The sequence below is a fragment of the Colletes latitarsis genome, chromosome 3 (genome assembly GCF_051014445.1).
Source record: "Colletes latitarsis isolate SP2378_abdomen chromosome 3, iyColLati1, whole genome shotgun sequence".
Lineage (NCBI taxonomy): Eukaryota > Metazoa > Arthropoda > Insecta > Hymenoptera > Colletidae > Colletes > Colletes latitarsis.
The window spans coordinates 43,624,635-43,641,309 of record NC_135136.1 but is presented as its reverse complement, the minus strand read 5'-3'; the positions used below and the strand labels follow the sequence as shown (position 1 = coordinate 43,641,309).

General features: G+C 38.7%; 2 protein-coding genes and 1 long non-coding RNA gene across 3 annotated transcripts; 2 read left to right on the top strand and 1 right to left on the bottom strand.

Annotated features, from left to right (window-relative positions):
• The first annotated feature begins 224 nt into the window (after positions 1 to 224).
• Positions 225 to 3,456, top strand: LOC143340447 (fatty-acid amide hydrolase 2-A-like). The gene is made up of 9 exons (XM_076762395.1): positions 225 to 639; positions 787 to 1,006; positions 1,416 to 1,633; positions 1,716 to 1,827; positions 1,886 to 2,184; positions 2,280 to 2,375; positions 2,442 to 2,609; positions 2,681 to 2,863; positions 2,947 to 3,456. Exons 1-9 carry the CDS (start codon positions 472 to 474, stop codon positions 3,037 to 3,039), a joined length of 1,557 nt encoding a protein of 518 aa, XP_076618510.1. The 5' UTR covers positions 225 to 471; the 3' UTR covers positions 3,040 to 3,456.
• A 2,806-nt stretch (positions 3,457 to 6,262) lies between these two features.
• Positions 6,263 to 16,674, top strand: LOC143340756 (fatty-acid amide hydrolase 2-B-like). The gene is made up of 11 exons (XM_076763044.1): positions 6,263 to 6,523; positions 12,293 to 12,485; positions 12,891 to 13,063; positions 13,515 to 13,734; positions 14,287 to 14,504; positions 14,872 to 14,983; positions 15,045 to 15,346; positions 15,515 to 15,613; positions 15,698 to 15,865; positions 15,953 to 16,135; positions 16,426 to 16,674. The coding sequence occupies exons 3-11, from the start codon at positions 12,896 to 12,898 to the stop codon at positions 16,516 to 16,518; spliced, it is 1,563 nt and encodes a 520-aa protein (XP_076619159.1). The 5' UTR covers positions 6,263 to 6,523; positions 12,293 to 12,485; positions 12,891 to 12,895; the 3' UTR covers positions 16,519 to 16,674.
• LOC143340768 (uncharacterized) lies at positions 6,523 to 10,556 on the bottom strand. The gene is made up of 3 exons (XR_013079502.1): positions 10,112 to 10,556; positions 9,126 to 9,498; positions 6,523 to 9,053 (listed from the first exon to the last, which is right to left on the bottom strand). It is a non-coding gene; the product is annotated as an uncharacterized LOC143340768 (long non-coding RNA).
• Position 16,675: the final 1 nt, after the last annotated feature.

The window sequence follows — 16,675 nt, the reverse complement described above, 5'->3', positions numbered from 1 at the left end:
ACCAAACTTTCAAATTACCGACAAAATTACGCAACTTTTGCCGTCTGATCAGGAAATTGGTTTTTATTATACGGTATTTATTCCGATCAGATATTCATTGTAAAATAATAACATTTACGTTACGCAAGTTCTTCTATCAATTTTGCAGACGTTACAGAAAAAAAATATAAATACTTATAAGTTGAATTTGCATAATCTCGACAACTTTGGACTTGAAACATCAATTTTTTTACCCGGTTACGTACATTTAAATAGCAGTTGTACTATTAACGAAGGTTAAACATACAGCTTGTCTTCAGTATACCACGTACAATTCGATAAATCACAGGAAATAACTTCACCGACTGGGTTTCTTTTTGGAAGAATGGTAGCCAGTTAAGAAAATCCAAATAAAAGATAAATCCGATAAATACGTATTTCTACTACAAGACCATAGAAACCCAAAGAATAAAATTTCGTATAGTAGGAAAAATGTTTCGGAACCACCTGATAACGATTTTTATGTGGATCGTGTACTCTCTTTTACGTCCTATCTTCGCCTACGTTTACTCCAAGGAACGAAAGAGTGTACCAGCGATCAAGAATCCTCTGCTAACTTTCAGTGCCGCCAAACTGGCAAAGAAGGTCAGACAGGGAGAAGTAAGTGCAAGTTTTTTTATTATTAGTTTACTAGTAAATACTCGTCCAACGATATTCATATTTATCTAATTTTTCGAGTAAATAATCAAACACGCGTACATCGATTACAGTAATTGATCATTTCTAATATTCTTGCACTCGCGATAGCTTTCTAGTCAAACTGTAGTGGAAGCGTACATCGAGCGAATTAAGGAGGTGAATTATTTCGTGAACGCAGTAGTAGATGAACGATTCGAGGCAGCCATAAACGACGCGAAAGCATGCGACGCGAAACTCAAGTCTGGACAAGTTACCGCCATTATTTTAGAAAAGGAGAAACCGCTTTTCGGAATACCATTCACTGTGAAGGAAGCCTGTTCCGTTGCAGGTAAAAAGTTTCCATTTTGCCACTTGGTTCTTCCTACAATTAATTTTCCTATCAGTATTGTAAATGTCTCCCTTATCATTATACGGCTATATGTATAAAATAACTGACTTACGAACTGTAGTCTAACATATCTACGATAGAGAATTCAGAATATATTTCATTACCATTGTTTAATAAATCTTACTTGTACATGGTTGTAAATATACGAGGTGATTGCTTCCACGTGGGCATCTAGTGTACCATCTCCAACGCTTCCAAAGATACCAAGCGAATTTTCGACAGCATCTTGATACTTGGTTGTTGATGCGACATTAATCCTTTAATTAAAAAATACCGATTATTAGATAATGGCAATCCAATTAGGGAGACGAGCACGAAAATCAAATGACAAGAATTTTATCGAAATTAGGAATGAGTTACACGGGTGGCAACTTGGCGAGGAAAGGGATGAAAGCAACGGAAGACGGATCAGCGGTGGAGTTGTTGAAAAACGCTGGCGCCATTCCTCTGTGCGTTACCAACACTCCGGAATTCTGTCTGGGCACTACGTCCACGAATAATCTTTTCGGCACAACCAAGAATCCGTACGACACGAGCAAAACATGTGGGGGTTCGTCAGGCGGGGAGGTATTTTCTTAAGAATTTAATATCCGAAAATCGATAAAACGTCAATGACTTGATTCAAAGGAAACTTTGTTGCTTGTTGCAGGGTGCATTGATCGGTGCAGGAGCATCCGTGCTTGGTATCGGTTCGGATATACTAGGATCGATAAGAATACCAAGTCATTTCTGTGGTATTTTTGGTCATAAACCCACGCCTGGTACGTTTAAAAACGATTTAACGCACAATTTCTGTCCAAATAACGTCGATTTTCGCAGGTATTCTCTCTACCCGTGGACATCTTCCAACCGCTGAAAACAACGCGTTGCATTTCATGGCTGTGTTCGGTCCGATGGCGAGATACACGGAAGATCTTCACTTGGCTATGAAAATATTGTCTTCCAAGTGCGAGAGACCGTTACGATTGGACGAACCGGTGGATGTGAAAACTCTTCGAGTATTCTACGTGGACAATATCGATAGTGTGTTGGGCACGAGGTCAACTTCGACGGACATAAGACGAACGATTAAACTAGCGACAAATTACCTGGAGAAGAACGGTGCACAAGTTACGCACGTAATAATTTTACAAAAACATTTTACAGCTTATACAAGTTTTAACTAACTTTTCTAACACGGCACGAAAATTTTGTTTATGATTTCTAATTTCAGACGTCACAGGAGTGGGTACGCGATTCATTCTTGTTCCTGCTCACCTCTTTTCTCTCCAAGGACAATCCTGAAGAACTCGTGGATAAATCGCCCGACGTAATGCTCACGCTGTAATATTCTTTTTATAATATTTTAATGCATAATTTCTAACTTATTTCGCAGGCAAGGAAGAAGCTGTTTCTCGAATTGTTAAAGGCGCTCGTCGGATTGTCGAATAATACACTGCAGTTCATATTCACTGTTCTAATGATAGAGTTTCATGGATTTATTCCCCGCTCGGACGAAGAGTATTATAATGTGAAGAAGGATACCATGCGTGAGACCATTAACGTACGGGAATACATTTCGTTTTATCGATACAAACAATTTATGTGAATATTTGTTGATCAATGTGCTTACAGAAAGCTCTTGGCAATGACGGAGTGTTCATATGCCCCACCTATCCACAAGCAGCGAGTATAGCAGAATTATCTTTCCTTAGGAACGACTGTGTTGTTTATACCTCCAATTGTAATTGTTTGCAGCTGCCATCGACGCACGTCCCAATGGGATTCAATGACGAAGGATTGCCAATTGGTTTTCAGGTAATCGTTAACATACTTATTTATTTACCATATTTCTCATAGACTTCCTTTGGACGACGGAACCATTAAAAATTGTGTTTCAGGTGATAGCTGGATCTTATCAGGATCGTCTTTGCTTGGGAGTCGCTAGGGAGATGGAAAAGGCATTCGGTGGTTGGATACCACCCACCAGCTGAATTTCTCTAATTTTCTCGTGTGACATCTTCACCCAGAACAAAAAAAGAAACACTACTTGTATTATATTGTTATTAGTTATGTAGTGAAAATCATTGTTTTCTTTATCTACTGGTCTCAAACTTTACCTACTCATAGATCAATACTGTAGATTCACTATTAATTATGTATTTAAATACCTTTGTTACATGACTATTCGGTTAAAACTATCGAAAAATCAGGGACGTAAAGTTCAGTACCTATCCTAAGGATACGTTTCAGAAGCTTGCAATGTTTTAATTTCCATTTCATGGCCCAATCTGACTGCCATACCGACCTGAAAATTCGGAGGTGATTTTAGCATCCTTTGAGTTGAGAAACTACTCACTGAATTAGTATTGATGAGCTGACAGCTGTAGTATGTGCACAAATATATGTGAGTTGACTACGCAGGGATAGCAATTCATTTCTAAATCTGTTGGTAATGTTGCAAATGACACGAAAATGATAATGAGGTTTCAAGACCCCATAAAAATAGGACGAAAAAATACATTAGGTGAAAGATCTACTCGTATATGTACCTTGTCTGTGACAATATTCTAGAATCTTTGATGAATCAATGAGAATCAAAAATAATCTAACGAAGAAGCTCTATATTTACGATGACCTATGCAAAGCGGATCGCAGCCAATTTGCTAATATTATTTAGTTTTTAATTAATAATTGCATTAGTCAACTAAGAGTGATGCGATTATTAATTAAACGGTAAATAATATTACCCAGGTCTCACCACGTGGAGGTTGCTGCGAGTGGAGACCCGAAGGGAGATAGATGGAATCAAAGTTCCATCGATCTCCCTTTTACATCCTTAGAAACTAGATTACTAAACTAGAGAGATAGAAGGAAGCAATGTTCCCTCGATCTTCTAGTTTAGTTGTACCAAGTAATTATTTCGTTTAAAATGGAATGAAGCTAAATTATGGGATACGCGACGCGACGCGATACGACGCGATGCACCATGCAATAGTGCAAGGAGCGAGATGCGCGACACGCGAACCGAGTAACTGGTCAAAAGGGTCAGCTCCGTTGCCTCTTGGCAAGTCCGATCGAAGGGGAAGGGAATCGACGCACCCGTCACAGAGGTTCCCCATTTCCCCCAAGCATCCTGTTGGGAGCCAGATGGACCCAACTCGGGATGTCTAACAGAGAGAGGGAGCGTGTGTCGGGGCTACCCTAGACAGGAACAGTCCCTGATCCCCTCTAGGGCCGAAATACCCTTTCCCTTGGATCGTCTCGCCAGAGGACGGCAACTGACCCTTCGGACGAGCTAAACGGCCGATCACTTGCTTTCTACATCAAAGCAGTGGTGATCGGAACGAAAAACGAGGAAACGAGTGAACGAGTGAAGCTAGTTGGTAAAGAATTACTTGGCATATACGCAGACGCATACATGGGAGTAAATGTACCAAGCAATTATTCTCTTTAAAAAGGGGTGAAGCTAAATTATGGGAGACGCGACGCGACGCGACGCTGTACCGCATCTTCGGATCGAATCGAGAGAACGAGAAGCTAAGTTAATAATTGCTTGGTATCGCGGCCTTAAAACTAAATTTATCCTAAGGGCCTTAGAGATAAAAATCCCTCGATGTCCTTGCGTTGTCGTCCCACGATGTCCCGCGATGTCCAACGATGGCCTGTAAGTAAGCTGAAACTAAAAAAGTTTGCATTTGCGATTAGTTAACACAACATGTAGCAACGTTTAAGCAAGAATAAAATAGAGGAACAAAGAAATGAAAGCGAGGCGAAACGATAGATTCAAGCCCAGTAGACATTTGAATGTCGAAAAAGAAGTAAGAAATTGGAGATTGAGATATCACTCGCCACTGTGACGATAGTGGTCAGTGAAACAGATTTTGGATCGGATAAACCAAACAAGGAACCAGTAGTAAAATATGGAACAGGACCAGAGAAATAAAAGCAAGATGTAACCCCACATTCGAGTCCAACAGACGCTTCAAGGTCGAAAAAGAAATTGGACAGGGGAGATTCAGAACTCGCTCTCTACTGGTCACTGCTGGTCACTGCTGGTCACTAATGGTCAGTATTGGTCACTGGAGTTGTCCAGTGCTCGGCCAGTGGTCAGCAGTGGTGAGTAAAGGTGGAGCGCTGACCCGCGAGGTTCCGTCACGTCCGCTAGCCTAGAACAGAAAGGGGGAGAGGGAGAAAGTTCGTCACCGGCAGTGTGACTTAGCCTCAGGCAGAAGAGTTGAAGGGGTGGGGACGACCGTCCTTGGCGAGTTCACCAATCAATTGACGGTTAACCGTGCCTTTGACCGAAAAATGAATATTCTACGTAAAATTGTATTAAAAACAATTATTTATACAACCCATACTCTCGAGCATTATTTTAACTATTGCCTGATGTTAATTAATAATTGTTACAAACAATAGGTATGAAAATATGGATAAATTCGAGGAGACTAAAAGTTTCTTTGAATTTCTGTCGAGAACCAAGGTCGTACATCACGTATTCGTTTCATACATGATTCTAACAAAGATACGTAAACTACGTCACTAAAATCGCAAAACAATATGTTGCAACACCCAACAAAACACACATTAATGCACACGAAGAGAAGTTGCGTATTTTGTATCGTAAATTTGGAAAATATTCAAGCATCGAGGAGTTTAATCTCGAAACATACGAGAACAATTCTCGCGTCGGCCAATTGGAACGTTTTAAATATATTAAAAAATATATTAAAATGATTATAAATATTATATTGAAAAATTTGAAATCGTTCTGGAAAAATTATTTTTGGTTGCGGGGGTCAATTAGAATCATTTTTGATAATAGACATATCCTTGAAATCCTACGTATTTTCGAGTAAAAAAAAAGTTCTCGTCGAAGTTACCGTAGGTAGGAAACGCGATTGTAAAAGAAATACAATGAACATTCCAAGGTACCGTTTTTCTTTTGATGCTGACCTTTCACCTTATGGACTTTGATGAGCCAATCTGACTGTCATACTGAGTAATTTTTTAAATAAATAAGGATTTTCGGTGTAGTTGTCTTCACTTCTTCTCGTGTTAATTTCTAAATCTGTTGGTAACGTTGCGAGTGACACGGAAATGGTAATGGGACTTTAGAGCCCCAGAAAAATGGTCCGAAAAAATACATTAGGTGAAAGGTCTACTCGTATACCTCGTCTGTGGTACCGCGTCGCGCAATTTTTCATCAGTAAGTTCTGAGAGTCCGTGGGCGAAGGGAGTGGGCACAGATGGCGCGACAAAGTATCGCTCGAGTATTCGTCAACAGTTATCGAAGACTATTCGAACGGATCGATGGTTGAAATCGCGAGGAAATCGAAGAGATCGATGCGTGGTAACGTCGATCGCTCCGAGAACTCCAAGATCCTCGATTCTTTGCGGAAACACTGGGAACCATCGATCGAGTGCCTGCAACGATCTACCTTGCACACAGAAGAAGAAGAGAAAAGAACACAGGTACGATCAAGTGTCCACAGATGTCGCAAACTTCTACTCCGAATACACTTCTGGATCTATAAATCATTATCGTTACAAATTCTAATTAACTATTTCCTTAAAATTAATTACTAATACCTTTTCCTTGAAAGTTTCATTAGTTAAGAGGACAACCTCGATATAACACTGAATCGTTATAATCGATTACCTTGAAGACTGCTTCAAAATCATTTTTGTACTCGACCTCTTTTCCTCTTTTTTAAATGAAAATTCGAAAAATCCGAATCGTGTTTCGTTGTTCAAAGATCCGACTGACACGTGGAATGGTTCCGAGATACATTACTAATCGAACGAGGTTGAAGGTCGAAATTTCATGATTGCCGTATCGACAAAAAAATCTCACATTTTTTATCTAAAATGAATATTCATTTGAGAAAACGCTGATTAAGATAAATGCTCGACGTCGCGTCGAGTCGGCAGTTACGTGTCGTTCTGCATTCGCTGAAAATGCAGAATTTTTTAAGGAGCATAGACGATAAATCACGCAAATCGTCCATTATCCGTCGGTTAATTGCCGCACTTTTGTGAGGCGTCTACATGTTCAACGCGTGGTACACGCAAGATTATACAAAGTGTATTAACGATCGAGTGATAAATAGTGTCTTGATAAACGAGTGACAATTTCAGAGATGAAACTTTGACGATGAAAAATACCAACGCATTCTATGATTTCTATTCGATCATAATGGATACAAGTGACAAGAATTGTTTATCTCATTCGTTATTCGAAATTGGTATCTAGATAAGAATCGCGTCTATCTCTGATTTTAAACAAGAAAAATTCTCGACTTGTACGATCGATGATCAAATCAAATTTTAATTAATCTCGATTGTTTAGTACCTCGTAGCAATAAATTGTTTCGATAACATTGCTAGCTATAACTTTAATATATAAATACCACAGTATATCGATATTAAACTGATGAAAATTATTACGACAATAAAGTAGAAACTTGTAGAAAAGTTAATATGTGTAACAAGTACTGATAAGAGGTACTGATAACCAACTTATTTCTTTTAACATAAATTTTGTTAAAGAGCTACGTCGTAAGATTCTTTAAAAAGACATATATTCGTACTTGTACGCATATTCGCGTGGACGTGGTTTTAACAGAGAATTATTGGCAACATCCGAACCGGAAATGGGGGACCATGAACCCTAAGAAGCCGTAACTTGGAGCAAAGACCATTCGAACGATATTATTACAGATACATATATTCGATATAGACCGGAATAGACAAATAAATAGATAGATCGATGCATAATCATACAGAACGTTTTAATTAGGGTTAAATGCAGGCAAACAGAATATTAATTAGATTGCATTTACGTACGTTTACGAAATACGCTGTTTTATTGGAAATGTACGATTTTAACGTCAGAAACCTGTTCTCTTACACGGTCATTTCCTGGATTTTGAAACGCATTAGAAGAAAGGAATGTCCAAGGCACGTGTTTGTTCGTCGTACGATAGGAATAGCAACAACAGCCACGTCAAATATTCGTCAGTTATTACATATTGTTACCAAGATCACGTAGAAATTGTGGAGCGAGATCCAAGGACGAACCAGGCACGTGTAGTCTTCACGTAGAGTTTACGTAATCGCGAATACCACGCTCTTGGATCGATATAATTGTTAGATTATTAGATATAGATATAGTTTTTACGTTATTAGAATGAAAAATGAAAGCAGAGTGGTGACCGTTTCGAATTCGAAATTTTAAATCGGACATTTCCAGCGTGTTAACAGCGAACGCATACTCTAAAAAGTATGATAATTCATCCACCTCTCCAACCGACGCGTACAAACAGTAGTCCAGATATTCTAAATCAGTGATTCTCAATCATTTTTTGGCTCGCGGCCCCCGTTTTCAACGTTCACTCTTACACCGATGTGATCCATCAAGGATTTATTTTCCGCACAATTAGCCTCGATCTTTAATTTTCTTTTGTTCCAAATTTTTAACGGCTACATTACGTCCCGCTCTAGTTCATACAAATTTTGACGATGTTTTAAATATTTTTCTTATCACAGATAAGATTGCATTTCGTTCAGTTACGTTATGTAAGTAATCGTGATACGATTTTACAAAAGTTTGGTATTACCGTTAACAAAAGTGTTTAAGAGCTTTGCCGTATTACCGAAAAGGATCGTTTCAAGTTCAAAACAAAGTAATTTCAGAGCAATGCCTGACACGACACTTGTAAATTATATTAATATACTAATTGCTAATTTACGATATTACTATACTACGAAGTACACTGGCACGAAACGCGCAATAAAAATAATAATATAAAATGTATAATAAAATAGAAAATAAAATACTGTAAACAACATATTGCTACGATGCTGACTATATTATTATTATTTAACGGGTATAAATTTTTGGAGGTAACTCACCAAAGTGTCCTCGAAAATATAAATTATGGTCAATGCTAGCGGAACTGTCTCCCCCGAAGTAAATAATCACAAGTTACTCCCGTTCAAACTGTTTGATAGATAATTCTTTAAATCTTTATTAAACAATATAAGAATCAATAATTAAATATTGTGTACATACATTGGTAGGACCAAACGTTGTCTGCTCACTGTCTGGTAAATAATCCATCCTCGACGAAATTAGACTGCAGTTATTCACCACTGTGTAATGTCCGTTCGCAAGAAGAAGGCCGAGAGTTTATATCCTCACTTTAGTTTAATAGTCTTCCAGATCCTCTACCGTCCCACGCATAATTGTTACTGGCCAAGAACGGTGACGAAGATCGACAGCAGGTGACCTGCGCCAATAGCGACAATGCGAGCGATGGTGGAGTAGTAGTAGCTAGTAAACTAAACGGGGGATGTAAACCCTCGTTAGTGTTTATCCTCGCGGGTCCTTGACCTTTCTTTTCCATGGACTCCTATTGCGATGCAATGTTCATCGGAATAATGTTCTGAAATAATATATTATTTCATTCGGCTACGTGTTACTTGAAATAATTATGCGTTAGTTTATATGAACGTTAAAACAATTTTTTAAACGCCATTTCGTATTTTCGATTTATAGTAAAAGAATTTTTTGTTCAAACGAGAATCTCCTGATTATCTTTTCTAGTACGTCGATAAAATTGTGCTAGCGTATCTTGCTTATACGTTTGTATTCGTGAAGGGTACTTTATCGTTCACAAGCACTGAATTAGATTTTTCAACGTCTTTTTTCCCCCAAAATAATCTTCGTATTAACACTGCAAATCCATTTATCGCTCGATAATGGCCCGGGATAATGGTCCGTGACGAGCTTGTTAGATTATCAAGCGTTTCGAAATATTCTAAGTTCGGTTCTATGCGGGAGAGATTTTATTACGCGACGTGTAATGTAACGTTGAAACAGTAAAAAACAGAACAACAGTAGCTCGTAAATCATCGGACGCATACTAAATACAAAATAAGAACCAATTGGCATTATGAGATGACGATTAATTATACAATGAAACAAATAAACCGTTAATTCATAATATGATACAAGCACATGCAAATATTAAAGAATCGTTGCATCGATGCACATACCTCGGATATGACAGAACGAAGTAATCGTAGTAGTCGTTCTGTCAATTAACTTTCGTTAGTATCCCATGATTAATTTTACCCAAACCATCTTGTCACATTGTTTATAAGTCGTATGTTTTCAGGCACGTTTATCTTGGTAATTCTTCTACGCTTGCAATATCGCGTATTGCATATTTATATCAGTGTTTCTCATACTTATCGCTGAGCCCCTCTGAAAATGAAGGAAAATTTTTAATTGACACTCTACAGTAAATAATTGTCGATGATAAAGGACCAAGCTTATCATTTTAATAGTACTGTTATGCCATTTATTATGCCCTCCCCCTTTTAGTATAATAGTCAACCAAGTTCTAAAAAAGTATAACACAAATGGGTAAATGGAAACGGAAAGTAAAACAATTTTATATAATTAATTCTAATAACTAAAATTCACAGATTGTGTGTGGGAAAACATAAATGTTTTTTTTTAGACACCGCAATTATCCTGCCCGCTGAAAAGATTTGCGTTACGCCTCGTTAAAGCCACGCATCTCCACTTCCATTCATCAATCGGATGCAAGAGTCATCGTACACGTGCTGTGTTCCCCAATGTCACGGTAAAATAAGTTTGCATAACCGGTTGATATTCTTAGGAGACACGTGCCAACACACAGAATGTAGTAAATAGTCAATAAATTATTGCGTTGCTGCGATCACATGGACCGACTAAAATATATTTAAAAATGGAATCCGAACGTGTTCTGATCCGACAAACTGGTTACTGGTAATCTGCATGAGTTAGCACGTTATAAGGTCGATTTATATTATCCGTTCAGGCACGTGCTGTTTCATACGAATGCAGTTGCTGAAAAGAAGAAAAATATACATATAAATCGACCTGTATACACGTACAATTATGTACATTTATACTTGTACTGACTGTCAAGCGATCCGATAGAGCTTGTATCATCTAACGCTAGATCTACCAAGGGGGGTCAATACAACTTGTTTCGTTATTTGTATGTAGTATATTAAGTATATTACACATTCGATACCTATCAAATTTATTATGATACTAGTATTGTATAATATACACCACGTTATTTTATGGACTCTGTGAAAATAATAGATCTGAATAGAAAAGATAAATACATAACTGACAAAGAACTAATCATTGACTGGGTATCTTCCCACCAAAGGATGACTGGTAACGAAAAGCCAACTCTATTGCAAAAGAAACGACATCGCTTACATCAAGCGAAGAAAAACCAGTCCCTTGCCAGGACCTCATAACCCAGATACAACGGCACTGAAAAAAAAGAATGCAACAAGATTTGAACCGCTGCCAAAAGACCAAAAACTCACGGTGTAACGCAAGATTATCATCAACCTCGATACGATAGTAATCGAAAAGAAAAAAACTAATGTCCTGACTAAGAACTGGGAAATTTATGGGAAAAATCTACATTTTAAACCCTGATCGTACTGGGTTGTGACTTGAAATAATCGAAGAAAGAGAAAGTAATATATTTCCCGAACCAGCTAATGGTAATTCACATCACGAAGCGACGTCTATCGATAACGTTTACTTCGCTATACTTGATAGGAGGATCTCTAGCTTCGCATTCAACGACTCGATCACTTTCCCCGACGACAAGATCCGACGAAATAGACATTCCTGGCATTTCTAACGAACAAAAACTATTAAAAAACAACAAATATATTAAGTTCATTAGGATACCATCGCGCATCGGAATTTTAGATAATCAAGTCCACCGGGCAAACGAAGCAGCATTACGATCACACAGAATTTCTCGTAAATGGTGTTATAATGAGATATCGATGACGAAATTAAATTTTTTCCTATTTTTCGTCGTATCTTTTCAAGAGCGTATTCAATGGATCGGCGAGGTTTTCCCGATAAAAATAAGTCCAAACATGGCCTCGTTCCAATTATTATTTGTTATGCGTAATACGAAACACTTTCGAATTCTGCAAGTACACGGTCCTTCGAATAATGTCGTAACGCTCGCCGATTCAATGGTAATGCTCCCGTAAATGTATAGTGAAAAATATAAAAAAAAAATGAAACTTTCAATGCTGGATGAAATTCGATCACCGAGGTGATCAGCATACTCTGCATGCTTTGGCCTCTCGACGCTGCATCGATAATCGTCGACACTTTGTATGTTTCCTTAAAAGGCTGGCCGCCTGGTAAAGCCAGACCAGTCTGCCTCTATATTTGAGGAAGAGAAGGTGTGCCTGCTGGTTCGCGGATTCTGTGTCTTTGAAGAAAACCATCGGTTGGAGCGACCAGACCAGAGACACGACGACCAAGAGGAATAGTGAGATCTATCCTTCGATCGGTTCGACTGGCCAATAGATTCGGCGCCAGGTACATCTAGTCCCCTTTCTAGAACAGTGGTTCTTAATCATCTTATGCTCACCGCCACAGCATGTTAAAATAAAACACATTTCTCATATTCATATTATAACTAATTAAATTATACGCTGCATTTAAGCCTACTTGGTGTTGTTTGCGTTTAGTTACCAGCAATAGTCTACTGAATTTCTAGACTAGACAAAAGGTTGTCGGATATAAAGTGTAAAGTCTGCAGAAATTACCCCTCTTTAAAGCTCTGGTGATAATAGCCTAAGAGTGGGTTAAGAATCATTGTTTTCATGGGAGAGAAACATTGCGTACATGTATACTCTCCTTCTTTCCGATTCTTAATTCTTAACCGATTCATTCGAATACACATGGATGAAAAGTTTATAGATTGGTGTTTTTTTGTAACAGAGAAAATGATTCTGTCCAACCTGACTAGTATACTTACACACCTGTTGCATTTTGTTCTTCGTCCTTTTCTGCTCCTCGTTCATATGAAGAGACCACCGAGTATACCGCCGATCAAGGATCCTCTCCTGAAAGTTAATGCGAGCACATTAGCGAGGAAGATCAGGCACGGAGAAGTAAGTGCATACTTTTGTTATTCAACCATTCATCATGCAAGTCACGTGATTATGCCTGACTCTTGTTGTTTTTATTATGAAATGCTCAATTACCATTTAATGTATCGTTGATATTGCAATCTTCCCCCGTCCTCCCACCCCGAAAGTAGCTATTTAATAAATCGTACGCCAGAAACGGGAAAAATGTTTATTTAGACAATTGCTCCTCAGACATTTGCAAATTTTTACCAGTAAACTATGCATATCTTCGAAGAATAACGATGTTACAGTTACGCGGGTTCCGAAGGCAGTGCAATAAAACTACGCTAAGAATTAATCGAGGTCCTTTTCCGTAAGAAACGCGCGTTGATAATCGATGAACGGGCAATATCTCTCGATCGAACAAATGAAAAAGAGACGTCAGTCCAATTACAGCAATCCATAATTTGTAACTCTCTTGCACTGGGAAAAGCTTTCTAGCCGGACTGTAGTGGAAGCATATATCGAGCGTATTAAAGAGGTGAATCCTTTCCTAAATGCAGTAGTAGAGGAACGATTCGATGCGGCTGTAAACGATGCGAAAATTTGCGACGCGAAACTGAAGACAGGGAAAGTTACCGCCGCTACGCTGGAAAGGGAGAAACCGCTGTATGGAGTACCAGTTACCATCAAGGAAACCTGTTCCCTTGCAGGTAACGCTTCCACTAGATCAAACACGCCAAATTGACTTTCGTCACTGAGCCAATTTGCCTTTTACAATTATCTTACTGAGCTCACAAATATATTTTTTAAAAAATAGTTCATCAAATGAAATTATCGTCACGATTGAAATAGGAGTGGCAGCGATAACGTAGGCCAAAGTTTAGGAATAATAGAAAAATGAAGATAATGCTTGTCGTTGAATCGGTGAATCGAAAAAATATTTAACAAGAACATAATCAACATGTTATTATTCGTAATCAATGTTTCGACCTTCGGTTTGGGTCTTCTTTTTTATCAATTCCCACGTGGCTTCAACCAAACACTAACTTTCTGTTGTTTGTTTTTTCTTCTCGATTGAAATACTCGCATAAAAGTGAAGTCACGACCTCTTCGTGTGGTACCATTTCTAAGATTACTATTCTTATCGGACAAATGATACAAGGATGTGCCAATGACGTATCAGTTGCTGAGATTATAAACCTTACAGCAGTATATATGTAGAATACACGTGACCAAAAAGATCTCTTTTTTTTTTTAATCAGGAATGAGTTACACGGGAGGCAGTTTATCCAGGAAAGGAATAAAAGCTTCGGAAGATGGGTCAGCAGTAGAAATACTGAAGAACGCGGGAGCCATACCTCTGTGCGTCACAAACACCTCTGAATTCTGCACTGGAATTCATACCATGAATTACCTTCATGGCGCGACAAGGAATCCATACGATACGAGAAAATCGCCGGGAGGATCATCGGGCGGTGAGGTAATACCTTAAGGAGGACTCCTACTGTATTATTTATTCTACTGCAAACCTACAAAAGAATCGATATTTTTCTAAATCTTCCTATAAAAACCTATGTCGAATCTCTTTCTTCAACCTATGAAAATTTAGTACCTGCTGCAGTCAAATTCACCCTAATTACCAATCAAATTTCACTTTTTGTTTCAAATGTGTAGAATGGCTGAAACCATAAGATGACGTGTTTTTTTTTTCTTAATTTTTTTATTACGCTCTGGAACCTGCAAATAACGAATAATTAATATTTTGCTTAAACTGTATATTGCATTTTTGCCTTTAATACTATACTTTGCAGGACAACCTGTATAAGAAGCTTCGTTGATTGTTTCAGGGAGCTTTGCTTGGCGCAGGAGCATCCGTACTTGGGATTGGTTCGGACGTACTGGGCTCCATAAGAATCCCGAGTCTCTTCAATGGTATTTTCGGCCATAAACCTACTCCAGGTAAGACACGACTGGAGTGGCAGTAAAAGTGTTAAAAATTACTCGAACGCATTGTTCGCAGGTATTATTTCTAGTCACGGACACCTACCGAATTTCGGAGGTTCCACAATCGAAAGCATGTTGGTGTACGGTCCAATGGCGAGGTACGCGGAAGATCTTCGCTTGGCTATGAAGGTATTGGCCTCTAAATGCGAGACGTCGTTATTACGCTTGGACGACCCGGTGGACGTGAAAACTCTCAGAGTCTTTTATTTGGATAATTTCGACAGTTTTTGCGGAATAAGATCAACCACGACGGACATAAGGCAATCGATCGAGCAAGCAACGCGATACTTCGCGGGGAACGGTGCAATCGTCGAAGAAGTAATAATTTTGCACAAAGATCAGCAAATTTGAACTAATCTTACAAGCAGAAGTCGCGGCTGTAGGGGTCGTCAACTTTAAAATCGAAAAGATTTGAAAAAAGTTGACGACTCCAGCAGGTGCGACCAAGTCTTCTTGTTATTCTTCGAAATATCGTTTGTATTGCAGTTGTCGCAGGAATGGGTAAGCAGTATATTCATGTTCCTGATGACTTGTCTTGGCGAGGTGCAATTACCCGAATTACTTTTGGACCCTAAATACGCTCAGGTAACGGGGACAGTTTTACAGAAACGTTCCGTTTGACTCAATATTTCTTAGATTTATCATCTAATTCGTAGCTATTCCCCACAGAGAAATAAGACGCCGTTACTCGAAGTCGTGAAAGCTTTGTTCGGTTTATCGGATTACACGTTGACGCTCGCATACGCCCAACTAATGAGGAAGGCACGAGGATTTATTCCACAGTCCAAGGAAAAATACTATCAAGAACTTCGGGCGGATATCCGTCACAGAGTAAACGTACGAGAGCACATTTCATTCGACGGATACACTCGAAACTTGTGTCGGTGTTGAATGAACTTTTATGTTGGATTCATGTGCTTACAGAAATTGCTCGGTAATGACGGAGTATTCATATGCCCCGCGTTTTCCCAACCAACAGACTTGCCAGAATTAATTTTTCTTCAAACTGATTCCGTCGTTTATAGTGCATTCAGTAATATGATGCACTTGCCGTCGACGTACGTGCCAATGGGACTGAATAACGACGGACTGCCAATTGGATTTCAGGTAATCAACGAGGAAAACGATTGTTTTTTTAAACCCCTTAACGTACTCCTGTTTACTTACAGCAACGTACAGTTCATTTCCACTAAAATCTGCACAGTTAACTTACCACGATTTATCCTCCAATCTTAATTCCTTCAACTCAGCGTCTCGAAACTCAACGGAACCTACATTTTTCAAACGTACACTGTTTAATTTACAAAAGGATTAATTTCGAGTAATATTTTTAGAGTTTTTTCTGATGTTACGTTTTGTATTTGCCGGCCCATTAACCGTGGAAAATTATGTTTCAGGTGATGGCTGCGTCTCATCAGGACCGCCTTTGTTTAGCAGTCGCTAGAGAATTAGAAACGGTCTTCGGTGGATGGGTACCTCCTCCGAACTGAATTTCTATTTCGTCGGCATTGATTTCTTTTTTGTTTGTTTTTTATCTTAAACAAACAGAATACTCGTATTTCATTGTTGCTGATCGCTGTGATTTTTTCAATTAAGTACTATTTCTTTAATGTAAGGATGCCTTAGCTACAGGAGATTGTTAAAAAG